The 16,498-nt window shown below is 37.7% G+C and overlaps 1 protein-coding gene across 3 annotated transcripts in view; it reads right to left on the bottom strand.

Annotated features, from left to right (window-relative positions):
* Nucleotides 1-16,498, bottom strand: part of ADCY7 (adenylate cyclase 7) — a 67,643-nt gene that overhangs the window by 24,997 nt on the left and 26,148 nt on the right. For 2 of the 3 annotated variants that reach the window (XM_057396541.1, XM_057396540.1), the window contains exons 2-7: nucleotides 9,296-9,703; nucleotides 7,819-8,019; nucleotides 4,858-5,022; nucleotides 3,927-4,076; nucleotides 1,544-1,692; nucleotides 1,123-1,234 (exon numbers count right to left, since the gene is read on the bottom strand). In XM_057396541.1, the coding sequence (XP_057252524.1) occupies nucleotides 1,123-1,234; nucleotides 1,544-1,692; nucleotides 3,927-4,076; nucleotides 4,858-5,022; nucleotides 7,819-8,019; nucleotides 9,296-9,466 (948 nt within the window). In that variant the 5' untranslated portion in view covers nucleotides 9,467-9,703. Of the gene's footprint in view, nucleotides 1-1,122; nucleotides 1,235-1,543; nucleotides 1,693-3,926; nucleotides 4,077-4,857; nucleotides 5,023-7,818; nucleotides 8,020-9,295; nucleotides 9,704-16,498 lie in introns of those variants that run through there. The other variant, XM_057396542.1, reaches the window with a different exon arrangement.

The following is a 16,498-nucleotide window of genomic DNA, read 5'->3' on the forward strand; positions in this document are numbered from 1 at the left end:
TCAGTGATCTATTTAAGAATTTATTCAATGACATCCACAAAGGTTTAATTAAAGCTATTTCACTCCTCTGCTACATTAATGATTTTGGAATTTTTCCACTTTTTCTGAAGAATTTCTAGAATTTCACAACCCCAAGATTTTTTGAGTCCATTACTTTTCTGATTTACACTGAGTATATATAAATACAGTAAATTATGAAATCAAAGCAACATCTTTAAACCATGGGAAGTTTTGATAGCTAGTAACTCATGAGTCTTGACTTATGTTTTACCAGTGTTAGATTTCCAGAAGCATAAATTGGGTTGGTTTGGGTTTGGTTTTTTTTTTTGTCACACAAGATGCAACAAAACACAGCGTTTATTTTCCGAAAGCAGTATTTGCCGCATAATACTAACAAATCAATGGCTACAATGGAACATATGCCTAGGATTAGGATCAGATTTAGGGAATAACAGAAACCATCACATAGAGTCAAATCATGCAAACAAGTATATGATACAGTCCCTGTAATGTGAGAACTCAAAACCAAAGTTTTCAATTACTGCTGCAAAGAAGTTAAACAGCACTTGGAAGTGGAAGAACTACTGCTATTCTAAAGGGTCAGTAGTAGGGGTATCTCTTCATAGGGGCCATTTTAATCGACTTCCCATTCTTACATTTTCCTGTAAGCACCCATTACTAATTATTACTCCTGAGTAAAGAACATCTTGGTCTGATGCAGTATAACTGAATTTATGAATGTAAATGTGTGCCTGAGAGTTCTTCATTTATACAGCCAACAATCCATCTAACTGAATACAGCAAAGCTCCTCAATAGAGCTTGTGTACAGTACCTCTTCCAGCCCTGTTACAATTATTTCTTGCCATCAGACAATTCCGTGAACAATACAGATGAACCTCCAGACTCAAGAATTAGAATTAGAGTAACAGATTGCTAAATCTCCTAATTCTGATAAAAATTTGCTGTAATGTAACTTTGCTAGTTAGCTGTAAAGCTAAAGCAGCCTTTCCTTCCTGACTTCAGAAGCACCAACACCAATTGCCTTCTGTCTTGTGGAAAAGACAATTTCTTTTTCCAGTGGTGGCCTTTATCCCTGCTGCACAACAAACTGCAACACCTACCTTTGCAATCTGATCAAACTTTCCAAAAAGTTCATTCAGCATCACTACTAGTTCCTTAGGAGAGCAGTCACTGGCAAGGCGAGTAAATCCTACAATGTCTGCATAAAGAATGCTATACAGGAACAAAAGAGAAAATCAACATAATAGAAATATGAAGATATGTCTATTCCGCAGTCAGCTTAAATATTACAGCGCATTTAATAGAAAGTGTCTCTCTCCTTGGAAAACAACTCCAGAAAAAAGCTTCAAGTATCTCAGCTGATTAGAAGATGGCACATCAGTTCATGACATGCTACCTTCCCACAACAGAAAAAATGCATATTCAGCCCAAAAGTCTACTTCTAAATTTTAATTTGACTGGACCATATGCATTGTTAAGAATCAGCAGCTTAATACAATTACTTCTAGACTTTGTACTTACCTAACATTTTGGTGCCTTTTCACATATAGACTATGGAAGTTATTGTCATGCATTTGCCTATTATCGTTAGTTTCCTTTAGCCGCTCTATGATTGCTAGCTTCATTTCCATAGAGATATGAGCCGGCAGTATGGATAAAAGCAAATTTTCCTAAAATGAGAAGAGGAAAAAGAATAAAAAAAATCAATGATGCAAAATTCTCAAAACAGTAAATTTGAAACTGCAGGATTTCAGTGACTGCAAGAAGGAATAGAAAAAGAGAGATGCCTTTATTCAAATAGCCTTTGAGTAATGTATGTCAGGGTTCCCAGAAAAGACTTTCACATTTCTATTCTCAAAAAATTACAGATTTTACAGTTAAGTAAGGTTGTTGCCTTTTTTTTTTCTTTTGTTCCTTGTAACCTAGCTATGACATATCTCTGTAACTATGACACACACAAAAATTCAGTATTCAGTACTACAATTTCAGGACAAACGAACACTTATTTTGCCCACCAATCTCAGTGTTATGTTAGCATTGTCAGATAAAGCTTCTCATAAAAGCTTATAATTTGTAATGAAAACTATGCAGTATTAAAAACCTGGTGAATTCTCAAATGCTGGAAAAGCAGCAACAGATATCAAAGTGTCGACAACATGCTATAGTTTAAAGGAACTGATGCCACTGAAAGTCTTCTGAACTAAGTGACAATACGAAGTCTTCAAAACTCACATTGTTTGACTGTCCAGTGCACTGTTTTACACTGGCTTTGGCTTAAAAGTATTTTCTTCAAAAGACAACCCTGCTAAGCTGCTGGGCAGAAGAGAAAGACAAAAACAGAGTACTTTTAAGCCAGGAAGGACTCTACCTCAGAGACAGCCACCAGAGAAAAGGAAGTGTCACATGGAGCAGCTACAAGCAGGAACCTTTTCAGAGGACATAGCCAGCAAGGTCAACACATTGTGTAACTGAGTAAAATGCTGTCCTCTTGGACCAAATCTTTTCCTTTTTCTGTCCCCTTTTCCTGAATACCCAATGCAGCAGCATTCAGAGGGCAGTAAGCTGCCAGTGTTACTTAACCAGTGCCTGCCACCAAAATGAAATGCCTTAGGATAGCAGTGGGAGCTCTTGAGCATCAATTACTGCCCCAGACTACATATACACAACAATTTAGTTTGATACTGCCCCCAGAAATAGAAACCTCCTTCTCTTCCTCTAGCATTTTAATACTAGGAAAGTCAACCTTGGGGAGCAATTTAAACTGACAGCACAGCCCAGTGACTGCAACAGGGACATTTGAGGCTGACACACAGTTTTCAAGGAAGGGATGTTGAACGCTTAGAGCATTTCTCACATCACCTTCACAGAGAAAAATTGGGTGGCAATAAGGAGACTCAGACCTGTCTGACAAATCACAACACAGATGACAGCAAGCTATCTATGGACTTCAACCATATCTACACCTCAAACAAGCAACCATAAAAACCATGCAAGTTACCACATCACCCAAAGAATGAGAGCGCAGTGCCTGCATAAGCTGATCAGATGCTTTCCTGGCTGCTGTGTGGGGAAATTCTGCCAGGACTTTCATGCAGATTTGTCCTCTCATCTCACAAGATTAGCATCAGAGGACAGATCACATTAGCACTGTGGCATTTTCTTCTTTTCAATTTGATCCTGTCAGTCACTTTTGAGCCCCTTCCTTTTACCTAATAACTTGTGGGCAGAGAACTCAGTACACACCAGCCTTCTAGGGCTGCTGTTCTTAACCCTATTTATACCAGAATAAAAGAGGAAAGGCACCCTAGTTTCAGCTCCGATTCTTCTTTACAATCCTTCCTTGGTAAGAAATTTATGTTCCTTGCTTATTGTTTAAATACCACTGGAGTTTACGGAAATAAACAATTTCATACTCAAATGTGGTAATGTATTGCACGGTTTCTTTTTCTGCCTTAGGCTCCAATTTTCTTCTAGTAAAAGAAAAACAGTTTGTGAGACAAGAAAATACAAGAACAAATAAAACAAAAAAATGTGACCAAGGGAACCATGAAACTAACTGTTGAAATTACAAGTATTTTTCAGGGCAGTAAGGGCATGCTCTTTTAAGTTACCTTGGGCCAGTCCTAGTAACATCTTACACTTGGAAAAAAGTACCTAAAATAACTGGAAATTACATTCCTGTTACAAATACAGTGATTTTCATATAGACAAGCCACAGAGAACAGCTTCCTCCCTTTAACTTCCTTCTTTTGTTACAAATGGCACAACTTTTGTTTTTGACACTAGGTGGGTATCTCAAAGATTGGACCAACCCTTCCAACATGCATTAGTCACCAACTTTATAAAATTATACAGACTTCAGAAATTAAAACAAACAATTCATAATATGAATTAGTTCACTCACTTGTTGCCTCTTTTCAATCTTCAATTTCATTCGGACCTGAATGCACTTTAAGGTGTATCTATACAAATCCCACGAAGCAACCTGCATTTGGCGTTTGTGAAATGCACCCATCAAGTTACCACAAAAGAAAATGATAGCATTGGCAAACAGCTGCACAGAAGAAAAATATTTATCTATTGCAGAGCAGTCATTGATACTTCAGTAACATATATGCTAGTCCCTGAAAAACTATCTACCCCAAGCCGCATGCAATTTACCCCGTCACACACAAAATCACAGTGTTGCAATTAGCCAAGATGCACCAGGGGATATCAGCTAATTTGCACAGTCACAGACATTCCTGTCCAAACGTACAGTAGTATAATGAAACAGAAAATTCTGCTATATCAGTTAGCATTTATTTGCAGGAACAAATGTTTGATACAGGCAGAAACGTGCAAACACACTTGCATCAGAAGAGATGGGGTGCTCCTTTCAACACACTATACTAATAAGTGTTGGTGAAACTTATGAAAAAAAAAAAAAAACACAGAGTGGCACTTCCAGGTCCTACTAACCCCCCAGGGCAGCAAAAGCCCTTTTGATCCACCCAGTAGGCAGTGCCAGGTGAAATTAGACAAACCCATCTGAAACAGCACAGACTGGGAAGAAGACTGTGACAAAGTCTGACATATTTTGAGTTACCTAATAAAGAAATTAAAATAATAATTATTCTTCTTCCACTTAGGTCAGAAAAACAAAATTCATTCGAGATTAAAATAACTGCAATTTTCTGAAAAGCTTGAAAACCACACTGGGCCCAACCTCCAAATGCATGTAGGTGAAAGATCCATGTGAAAGCTTGGAACTTATTTAAACAGGATAGTTATGCCAATATCAAATAGTGATAAGACCACAGCTTTTAATTACTTAACAAGGAGTATTTCCTTACCTGAAATAGAATGGATTCCTTATTTTCTTGAGAAGTCATGCTTACCATAATGCTTAGAACAATAATATGGGAGAGAGCAGAAAGAATGCTAATTATGACAGCACCTCGCATCCCAAAGGGTAGCATGGTATAAACTGTGAAGATTATGAATAGAAAGAATGGCACCTTTGGAAAGAAAGATAGAAAGAAATTTAAAAAAAGGAAAATAATCACACATACATGATATGAGGTGCCTGTCAAAAAATCACTACAGAATAAGGACAAAAGTAGCAGGATTCTTGCTCATTAAATTAAACAATTAATGAACAATTAAATGTTGACATTTCCAAAAGCACAATTAAAACCATAAGGACAGTGGTAGTCCTAAAAGCCTGGAGGGAACTGCTATAGAGGAAAAATTGCTTGGAGGGACATAACAGGAATAGTGTGTTGCAAGGATAGCAATACTGAATAGAATCAGATTTCTTACCTTCTCCAAGTTATTATTCTAATGTTAATACCACCCAATCACACATATATATTTATTCTGTATTTGATAAAAATAAAAAAAAATCCAACCAACACTTACTGTTGCTGACACAATAATCATTATTGCCACTAACTACATATTTGGCTGCACAGATTTTACAAAATGCACAATGGTCCACTAAACTGCTAGGGAACAGATGGAAGGTCTATAAAAATTAAATCCATACTTAGAGCTTTGCTATAGTGTTTAGCTCATATATATGGAAATTAACAACCCTTCAACACTTCTTCAGCGAGGCCTGGACAGGCTGGAGAGTTGGATGGAGAGGAACTTGATGGAATTCAACAAGGGCAAGTGTAGAGTCTTGCATCTGGGGAAGAACAACCCCATGTACCAGTACAGGTTGGGGGCTGACCTGCTGGACAGTAGTGAAGGGGAAAGGGAACTGGGGGTCTTGGTGGATAGGAGGATGACCATGAGCCAGCAATGTGCCCTTGTGGCCAAGAAGGCCAATGGCATCCTAGGGTGAATTAGAAAGGGTGTGGTTAGCAGGTCAAGAGAGGTTCTCCTCCCCCTCTACTCTGCCTTGATGAGGCCACATCTGGAATATTGTGTCGAGTTCTGGGCCCCTCAGGTCAAGAAGGACAGGGAATTGCTTGAAAAGAGTCCAGCACAGAGCTACAAAGATGATTAAGGGAACGGAACATCTCTCTTATGAGGAGAGGCTGAGGGAGCTGGGACTCTTTAGCTTGGAGAAGAGGAGACTGAGGGGTGACCTCATCAATGTTTACAAATATGTAAAGGGTGAGTGTCAGGACGATGGAGCTAGGTTTTTTTCAGTGATGTCCAGTGATAGAACAAGGGACAATGGGTGTAAACTGGAGCACAGGAGGTTCCATGTGAACATCAGGGAAAATTTCTTTACTGTGAGAGTGACAGATCACTGGAACAGGTTGCCCAGGGGGGTTGTGGAGTCTCCTACGTTGGAGATATTCAAGGCCCGCCTGGACAAGTTCCTGTGTGATGCACTCTAGGTTACCCTGCTCTTGCAGGGGGGTTGGACTAGATGATCTTTGGAGGTCCCTTCCAACCCTTAGAATTCTGTGATTCTGTAATTAGAAAATATTGCTGTGTTCCTGGCTCAGCTCCATCTCATCACTGCAACTCAACTTGTGTCATTCCAGACATGAGCTTCTTTAAAGGAAGTTTCAAGGCGCAGTCTGCATTAAAAGTTTTGCCAGAATTGATATCTTTACTGGGACAACAATAAACAGACAAACAAGAATATAAGTTTTCATTCAACCAAAGTTATCTTTTCATTTTCATTCCAACCCAAATCATTCCATGACTCTATGATGTTTACCAATTTAGGTGGACTGAAAAATACCTTTTCTGCCACATGTACAAGCCCTATTACACAATGTTCTAAACACTGTGTAACAGTTTTATAAGCATGGACAAGTAAAGGTCATATCTGCTTTTAAGTAATAGCTTTAATTAGTGATAAATTCGTAACTTAAAAGTCTTAAGTGCACCTGCTTAGTTCTACTTTCTAATCTAACATCTCTTTATATTTTAGGCTTTAAATCAATATTAATGAATTATTACCACATGACAACACAAGACAGTGGCTTGCAGCACTGAAAGCAGCAAAACCAAATCTTGCTTCGTTATATGCTTGTTAAGAACACTGAATTTTGTTTTTTTCCTAAACTAATAGGTTCTTCCTTAAGTTAAAAAACACTGAACAGCAACTGTAAATACACAGTGCTGGCTCTAGGCCATAATACAAATCAGATTTTGACTGTTTAACTGATAAGCTAAATCTTTCGTTATTTGAAATAAAGAGGGGAATAGTCAGCAAAACAAGATAAAAAGTAATTTTTATTTCAATTAAAACCTCTTCTGTTTACATTATGCGATCTTAGGAGGAGTTTCCTACAGATCATGGTATTTTTGGCATCATGATATCGCCAGTCTTCTGATCAGAGATACTGAGCAATGGACTTTAGCCACACCCAGCTATGCCAGGATGTGTCACTAATTCTTATTGTTCACTTGAAAACAGGCTCCCTAGGGCACACCCAGCTCTAGACTCCTTTATACATTTCTTGAACACCATTTCGACCCTATAAATTAACAAAGCAAGTATTATTCATGAAAAATTCTCTCAAAGATGAATTCAGGGTAATTAAGATTCAGCAAGAGACAAATAAAAATACAATTTAATTATAACTTCATGATGCAATTCCTACACAAATTTATACAATGATCCAATTTTCTCAGCTGAACTGTATTTCATTATAATAAACAATACAAGCTAAAATTTACTAAAATAAACTAATAAAACCAATTTAGGAACATGAATCTAAATCTCACAAAAAAATTACTATGCAATTATAATATTCAGCAAAAATAAAGCCCACAAAACACATTCATAAATACTGGCTAGAAATTTCAGGTAAGTACCTGAATAAACAAGATATACACACCTGTTCCCACAGTTGGTAATCATTTTCTCCTTCAAAAAGTGATACATATCCTATGATTAAGAAGCAAACCCAAATCATAACTCCAAATAGCATCAGCCACCTCCGAAACAGGGATTCAATACATAAAAGTAAGTACATGACTGCAAATATGACAAGAGCAGCACATACTGCAATAATGAAGGCAAGATGATTATGTGCTTCCTGCAAAAGGAAAACAAAGTGTTACAGTTGGTCTAAATGTCCCCTTAAAAAAAAAACAGAAAAAAAAACAAAAAAAAAAAAAACAAACCATAAAATGCTATACTATACTGTCCTGGAAACAGCTTTAGATAGCTTTAAAATATGCTAACTTGAGTTCCTAAGTAGTCTAACTTTGGCAGCATTAGCACTTCCTCATTTTCACACACACAGAGATAATATAATAAATACTATTATAGATACCCAGTCTACCCCAGTTCCACCATTATTATTTCCAAAATTAGCAGGTTTGTCTTTTAAGCTAAGGTCTAACTACACTATATTGTACAATGCAGGTGTACCCAAATTAAAGCATTTGAAGAGTTCAAGCTTTACTAAAAAGTTGTTCAACAGCTCTTTCCTGAAGTTTTACAGGAGATGACTTCTTACATGTAAGTAGCATTGATACTTCTTTCTTTTTTTAAGATAATAAAAGCCAAAAGGGATACACATGCAATCGGTAAGATTAGATTCATTGCTAGAGAGACATAAAGGCACTTTATCATGAAGCACAGTATTTGGAGAGCTGTTTTAGAAGCCAGTGAAGGATTAGAACAGCTCCCTTATTACCTTTTACATTATCTTTAAATCAACTCCCCTTTTCAACAGCTGCCAACTGGACTGACTTGGACACTAAATTTCTTTACAGAAAGTTTATACTATACAACAACAAATTCTTTAAGCTGCATCTTTCCTATGCCTACAGGATCCCTGTTCTTTACTAACTATTGATTCAATGGGTCACCCATTGTATTGGGAGATTCCTGTTGTGTTTGAATTAATATCTACAAATGCTTAAATAAAAACAAAACAAAAAAAATCACCTCAAGAAGTCATAACCAATGAATCACTATATTATTTCACATTTCTTAGCTGACTCTAAAAAACAAAATATGAGAAATTAAGTACATTTTAACTTACGTTCTTGTTCCTTCTTTGGTCCCTTTATTACTAATTTACTATCATAGCTACCATTTACCATAAATTATGATTTTTTCATAACATACAGGAAGACAAGAACAATACTTATAGTAACTGCATGTGCCTGTAAACACTCTCCTCTCTTCCCTGTCCCTTCAAAACATACACAACATTACATACATAATTATTTGATTTCTTTCAACACTGCAACTTTGATAACCATGCAGCTCAAAAAATTATTTAGATAAGTGTTTCATGTGCTGTTACAGCAACTTATCATCTTTGTAAATATCAAACGCAAAGAAAAAGATATACTCACCTCAGTGGTAAAAAAGACTATAATTAGAGTAGTCCAGAAGATGATTGCAATGAAGAGCAGCAGTAGGAGGAGTGGGTGCTGCTGGCTCGTATAGCGGTACTTCTCACAGAGTGGGTCTGACATCCTACAGTCATCAGTTTCATTGAAGAAGTATTTACCTTTAGCTGGCATTTTTTCCTAGGTTAGGTGCTATTGCTCTCAGTTCCCAGTGCACAGAATAAGTCACAGCTAAAGCCAGTGCTTCAAAGAGAAGGTCTGCCTTTTCACTGCTGGCTCTGTAGATTTCAGGCACACTGAGTAACTCACGTTCTCTGGCTTTACTTCTCATGAGCATTAACTTCAGATTTCCAAAGCAACAAGAAGCAGTGGAGTTAGCCTCCCCACAACCACAGGCAAATTATCACCAACCTGTATTTGTGAAGAAAAGAGGTTCTGGTGTGTGATTTTTTTATTATTTTGCAAGTCTATAACTCCTTTCGATAAGCTTGAATCTCACTTCCCAGGATTAACTCTGCTGAGACACAGTATCATCAACTGAATGTATTCAGTCACGTGCACAGAGTGTTGCCCAAGGCAAAAAAAAAAAAAAATAAAAAAAAAAGGTAAAGCACATTCCTTAAACTTCCTATTCAAATGCTCTAACCAGTGAGCAGCCAGTCTCTTGCTCACAGGGTGGAAGCCCAGCAGCCCTGTCAGTGGGCAACAGTGCCTGGCAGACAGAGGGACAGGGCTCAGCTAGTGCTCACCAGTGCTTGCCCTGCACACACCAACTATGCCCTGCTCTAACAGTTGAAACATTTTCATATCAAAACCGTACTAGCTCTGTTCTGCTGCCTTTTGAGCAAATGACTGAGTTTCCATGAGCATGTTGTGTAACTAACTCTTCTGAAGTGATCGTGCATGCCTCCATGTGTGTGTATATGTGGAAGTTTAATCACACTATACATTGTATTCTTCTTCAGAACATACAGCTTAAAAATTAAGAAATAGTCTTTTTTTATTCCTTTCACACTTTAATTAAAAGGCATAGAAAAAGAGAAAAGAATACAGCCGTCCACACCAAAAATCACTAAACTCTTTTTTAAACGAAAAAAGATAGTTAACATCTAGTTCCGTATATTTCACTCAACTCTAATTGTGTTTCCAAGGCAATAAGTGTGTTCTGTTAACAACGAACATTAAGGAATGAACCGTATTGTTAATTACTAACGACCACTGTCTTTCAAATAGATTCACGAATACAGTTCACTCAATGCCAAGACATGTAAACCAAAAAGAAAGCAGGGGGATGGGATGGAGGGAAGCATGAAAAACAGGATTTCAGAAGAAGTTTTAATAAAACTTGATAGCAGCACAACAGCTTTTTTGCCACTTCACTACCATCACCATGGTGCCCAAGGTTATTGCTTTGGGGAAAAAGAACCCGCGAAAAGACTTGCAGAAAAGGCAAATCCTTACTCTCAAAAGGCAAAGCATTTAACCAGACACACGTGTTGTGTCTGCATTCACACTACAACCAGAAGTGGTGTAAAGGAAAAAGTTTCAGAAGACATACTGAGTGATTTAGCCTATGTAAATAGAGCCAAACACCAGCATACTACCTAATTACTAATGGCCAAGCAGACAAAACCAGATATGCCAATGGTGAGACTGGACAAAAATGTTAATTTTGCAACAAAATGAGTAGCTACAACCTAATGCCCAGAGTTTATCACAAACTTGGATTAATCACAAAACCAGAAAAGATTATTTTATTACTTTTATTCAGAATAAGCTCACATATGTATTAAAAACTGAAATAAGACATCTTTCAATACTTCTTTCCTGTGTATAGTTAATGGTACACCTAATATCCCACCTACACTGGTTATTACTCAGTTTTTCTTCATAATAAAAGGCCTCCCATTTCTCACCTGAAAAATAAAATTCTTCTGGTAATCATACATCTGCTGTGCGTAGCAATGCTCTTGCAAAGATGGGTAAATGCAACATGGAAATGACGCACACATAAAGTAAAGAAGATGCCCAGAACAAATGGAAACATTCAGATCATGCCCTAATGCGTTTTCCAAGTCATACAGGTGTCTGCAAAATTCCTTGAGTATAGGCCAGTTTTTTCTGAAGATGAGACTATCAGGGGCAAGTATTTTACTCAGAATTCATCCTTCAGTAACAAAGACAACACACTATAGACAGTGGGAAGGATATGACTGTGATGCACTGAAGAGGACAACAACTCACTGAACAGCCTGAAGAATTCCTTTACCATGGGGGCGTAAGTGCAGGTATGCACTCTGCCTGATGTGATCTACAATATACAGAAGAGATTATAGGTTTCCTGTCCCAGTTCCCTTTAAAAAGTGTATTTTCAGACTAGAAACAATGAAAAGGGTTCTTTAACATACTTAGAACTTGCAGAAATATGATTTTGAGGGTAATTTTTATGATAATGGGTATTGTGAGAGGCAGGGTTATTTTTTTTAGTTAGCAGAACCAAATCCATTTTCTAAAAATAACTGCTCATTGCTAAGCAGTAATACATTCACAATTATGAGAGACAAGCAATCCTGTCTTGGACTACTTAATATTAAAATCCAAGAAAAATGACTTCACAGCCCGCTTTCTGTAATTTATGCTTCTATGCCAATGAAAAAAAACAAAAAAAAAAACAGGGACAATCTATTCTACAGAACTACACTGTGTGGCTGTGATTCAGCTATCTAATGTTCAAAAGATGAAAAAGATGTCAAATGTTAGCTTGGAACCATCTCCCATTATTATTTAACAGTTTTACAGGACACCAAGTTGAAGAGACATGTCTCTTCAATGGTTTATTCCATTTTAATGAAAAAGAGATTGCTGCCTTATTAATTTGTTCATTTGTCCACTGATCTTTGTGGATATATAAGTAATTATGAATGTCATAGATCTGCTTCTCAAAACTCTGTTAGGTAAATAATGCTCCAAACAGTACCGTACTGGTTTATCAAGAATCTATAACACACTGCATAAATGCTACTTTGAAATGAATAATTCAACTCTGAATTAGTTTTGATTTGCATCCCATGTCCCGCTGCTGCTACCACACCCCTTAAGAAGTACAAGAGCAACTTGTGCTCCTTCAGCACAAGTTAAATATTTATTTAGATTGCAAATTACTTGCAGCACACAAAACTGGCTAGTTGAGAATCATGCAATTATGCATTAGTTAAACAAACACATTTTTCCATGTGACAAATATAATGATCTCCCAATCATCACCTTACAATCAAAACCAGAAATACACATACATGTATATTAGCATAGGAATTGTATTTTGGCTCCAAAACCACTACAAACACCTAGCAGCTTGATGTTGATTTTTTTTTTAACACTACTGGCATTACCCCTTTCCATTAATGTACAAGACAATCTTTTGTTTAAGAAACTTCCACAGACTAGGCTGGAAGTCACCACTCTTTGTGCCCTTCCCCCTTCTTCTCTGACAATTTTTCCAGCAACCTTCTGAAAATGTAGAAGACAGCCTTGAGAGAGAAAAAAAAAGCTTCTACCTCAGGGATGGCACTACACCCTACTAAAATCATCAATCTAATATACTCCTGCTCATATATTTAAAGCTCACATGAGCCCTGTGCACCACAGCATCATTTTTGCTTTTTTTCTTATAATTGTTTCTTGGGAGGCCTGCTATTCTCACACCACTAGAGAGGTGTAACCCTGGAACAGCAATAAGCCCAGAAATCAAGAAGCACTCCCAGGAATTACCAGTGGCAACACACCAAGCCAAGTGGAGACTGGATCTAGCTGCTCTGATCATCTGTTTAATAAAAAAAAATTAAAAAAAAAATAAAAAAAATAAAAAAAAAACGAACCCTAATTTCTTTAGAAGCCTTCACTGTTCTGAAAAATTAGAAAGGAGAAGGAACAATTTGTCAACCAGATCGATATATATAAGAAACAACCCCAACAATAGGGGTTGGAAACTGCACTAAGAAACTACAGGAATGTCCATCAAACAAAGAAATATCATTTAGTCAGATCTGGGCAAGTTCCACAGCCATCTGCATGCGAATTAACATGAAAAACATTTGGCTACCTAAAGAAATTTGCCTAATGAATATGTGAGAACAAACTTTGGACACATGATAGGCATAAAAAAAAAAAAACCTGTACAATAGGATTCCTCCCAGAACATCAGTCAGGACAGCTACAGCCTTCCAAGTCTACTCTATTTCAAGCCACTGGGAATAAGGCTGTGCTCAGATTCGCAAAAGAATCTTAACTAGTTATGTACTGGGCAAGACCTAGCACACATGCACAGCCACTTTTCATGTGCAAGCAAAAAATACAACAGTCTACCATAAGTCTGGGTATTTCTGACTGCTCTGTGCTCTTCTCCCCACAGATAGGAATTTTCAAGCTCTCTGATATCCTACTGAAAAGCCGTAAGACTTCACAAAACGTATGAAAGCCGATATTTCATTAGGCTACTAGGCTTGGACTGAATCTCTTTTGTTCTCCTGGGCTAGTTAAAACTGTCCAGAGTGCTTTGTGTCAATACACAAGACTTTCTTAGGAACTGGCCTGGACTAAACCATTGCAGAACAGACATGACCACACTACAAAGCCTACAGAGACTGCTACAAAGCCTACAAAGACCAACTGTTTTACATAAAAACTAACTGGAACATGGTATCACAGGCTACGCTAACAGTCATGTTACAAAAATCAGAGAAGCCTCTTTCTTTGGCAGTTTGCTTAAGGTAAGTAGCTGGAAAAGAACCAAGTCTCTTCACAGGGAAAACTGATCTGGGAACATGCATCACACAGACCAACATTTTACAACGCAAAGCAGAAAATTCAAGGCAGATGAGGCAAATCAACTGATGGGGTAAGAGCACAATTCCTTGCGCCTCCAAAGCAGCAAGGACTCCCCTCATTTCCTGTCTCCAGTCTTGTCATAAATAATATGTAGTGTACCTCTAGGTAAAATCCTTCGCCAATGTATCTGCACCACAAGCATATTTTTTCTAATATATTTTCATACTGCATTTTCATAATATGGCTAGTTACTAAACAGATCATTCTTCTCCCCATCTTATTTTCTAAATAGACTATTACTACTTTCTAAGGTGCATCAACAATGTATTTTCCATTCTAATGGCAAACTGTCATGCAAACAAATTTGTTAGCACCTCAAATTTCATACTCTGGTGAGGTGACCATCTGTAAAATAATGCAAAAGTTTGTGAAATGGAGATGACTTTTGCCTTCCAGTGACTTGTTCAGCCCTGCCTGCACAGCAGCACTACATAGCCAGGAAAATCCAAGTTGATTTTTCTATCAACTTGAAACAGAATCACATCAAATTCTTGCATTTCAGAAGCCCCTTGAAGTTTTGGCTGCTAAGGTTTTATTTTTCTGAAACAACAGTAAACAGGCAAATGCCATAAAGCTCCAGGCTTCTTGAAATGCCTCTCAAAATATATTGGGATTAAAAGTTCAGCTTGAGTCTTTGTCCTACTAATAACTAAAAGGTCTTGCCCCTAGGCCCCAGCTCTTTTGACCAGCAGTAGTTAGTCACCAGTATGCAACAGCTCTTTTTCAGTTCCAGTGACCTTTTCTGCTGTCTGGACAACTGCCTTACCTCCAGAAAGCCCCCCATCCTCACTGCCTGCTTGGAGCTAAAGGTAGGCGCCACTTTGCTGCACACATCCATCCCATCTACAGCTAAGTAAGGAGCAAAGGCCCATCAGTTTGCCCCCACAACATGTGGATTCATTTGTTTCAGGCACACTGCACTAGGCCCTTTTTTTCCTTTCTTTTTCTGTATTCAAACCACTGCAGGTCACACATCAGCACAAGGGTGTTGATGCAACTTCAGCACTTTTCTTCCCAGCAACTGTCCACAAGGAGCAATGCAAGGGCAGACAGTGGAGGAAGAAAACAGAACAACACTGAAGGCATCAAGAGAGCAGTGACTTGTCTTAAACTGTGGCACAAAAAGCATGCTTCCTCCAGCAATGCAAGGTGGAACAACAGGAAGAATCATGTGTGACCGAATAAAAAAATCAGACACCACAGTTCTTGGGATGGCCCTCTTTGTCTCTGTTTTTGCAGAGCATGAACAGTTTTCAGCTGCTAGCTCTGTTGCTGGCTGGGGAACAGATCTGGTAAACCTGCAACCTGCACTTTCTCACACAAAAAGATGCACAAATGGCTAGTGATCATGTCCTTCCTCCCCTTCTCTTGGGATAGTCATTCACAGCAGCTACTGATCAAGTTAATGCTTTTCCAAATGGGACCAGAGTATGTTGCAGGTCAGTTCTTCATTTCAAGATTACTGATGTGTTCACAAACACATCCGCATCTGCCTGCACAATTCCTGAAGTATTTTTTCACTTAGCTCTTCGTTTGCCAAGGACTCAGGTCTTGCTCACCTAAAGATGTTTGTTTACCAAAAAGCAGTCTCACCCATGAAATATTAAAGGAAACCTTACTAAGCAAAACCCAAGTGATATATATTGCCTTATACTTCTGCACAAAAGCAAGCTGAACCAGTTTTTCCATCTTTAACTATTACAGCACCAGAGATAGAAGGTGCAATTTTGATTTCCATTACGTCTTTTGTTTCACACAAATGACAACATCGTTTCTGAAATTACTTTAGCAATTTCCATGATAGGAATGATTGCTGACCGTAATTACCATTTGCAGATATTAAAAGAGAATCAAGGATCTACAAGCATCCAGTAGAATAATTGAAGCAGATCAGTAGATGAATTATGAATCTCAGGCAAAAATAATCTCCAGTCTAGTGGACTACACAACTAATTCAGTCTAGGAAATGAACATTAGCAACCCAAACATACACCACAGGAAATACCATTCATGTTAAAGACAACACTTCTTCCTTTTAGACTTTGCTTTCAAATGCTAGCCTGCAGTCACCTCATCTTTTTCTGCTCATACAAGAATATTACATGGCGAACAGATGGGGTTTTAATTATCTATCTGCTAACAGTGGTGAATATTACTTGTGCAGGTAAACCTTATGTGCGTGTTTATATACATATATATATAAAAAAGAAGGTTTTCCTGTGAAATTTCACCTTAATCACATCTAATTTCTGAAGAGCTCCTTCTGCACTACTTATATTTACAAACTATTTTCTTACAAAAAGTGAGCATACCCACTTCAGC

This window comes from Pezoporus wallicus, unplaced genomic scaffold (genome assembly GCF_028554395.1).
Source record: "Pezoporus wallicus isolate ANWC-B61680 ecotype Strahan unplaced genomic scaffold, APGP_CSIRO_Pwel_v1 contig_3324, whole genome shotgun sequence".
NCBI lineage: Eukaryota > Metazoa > Chordata > Aves > Psittaciformes > Psittacidae > Pezoporus > Pezoporus wallicus.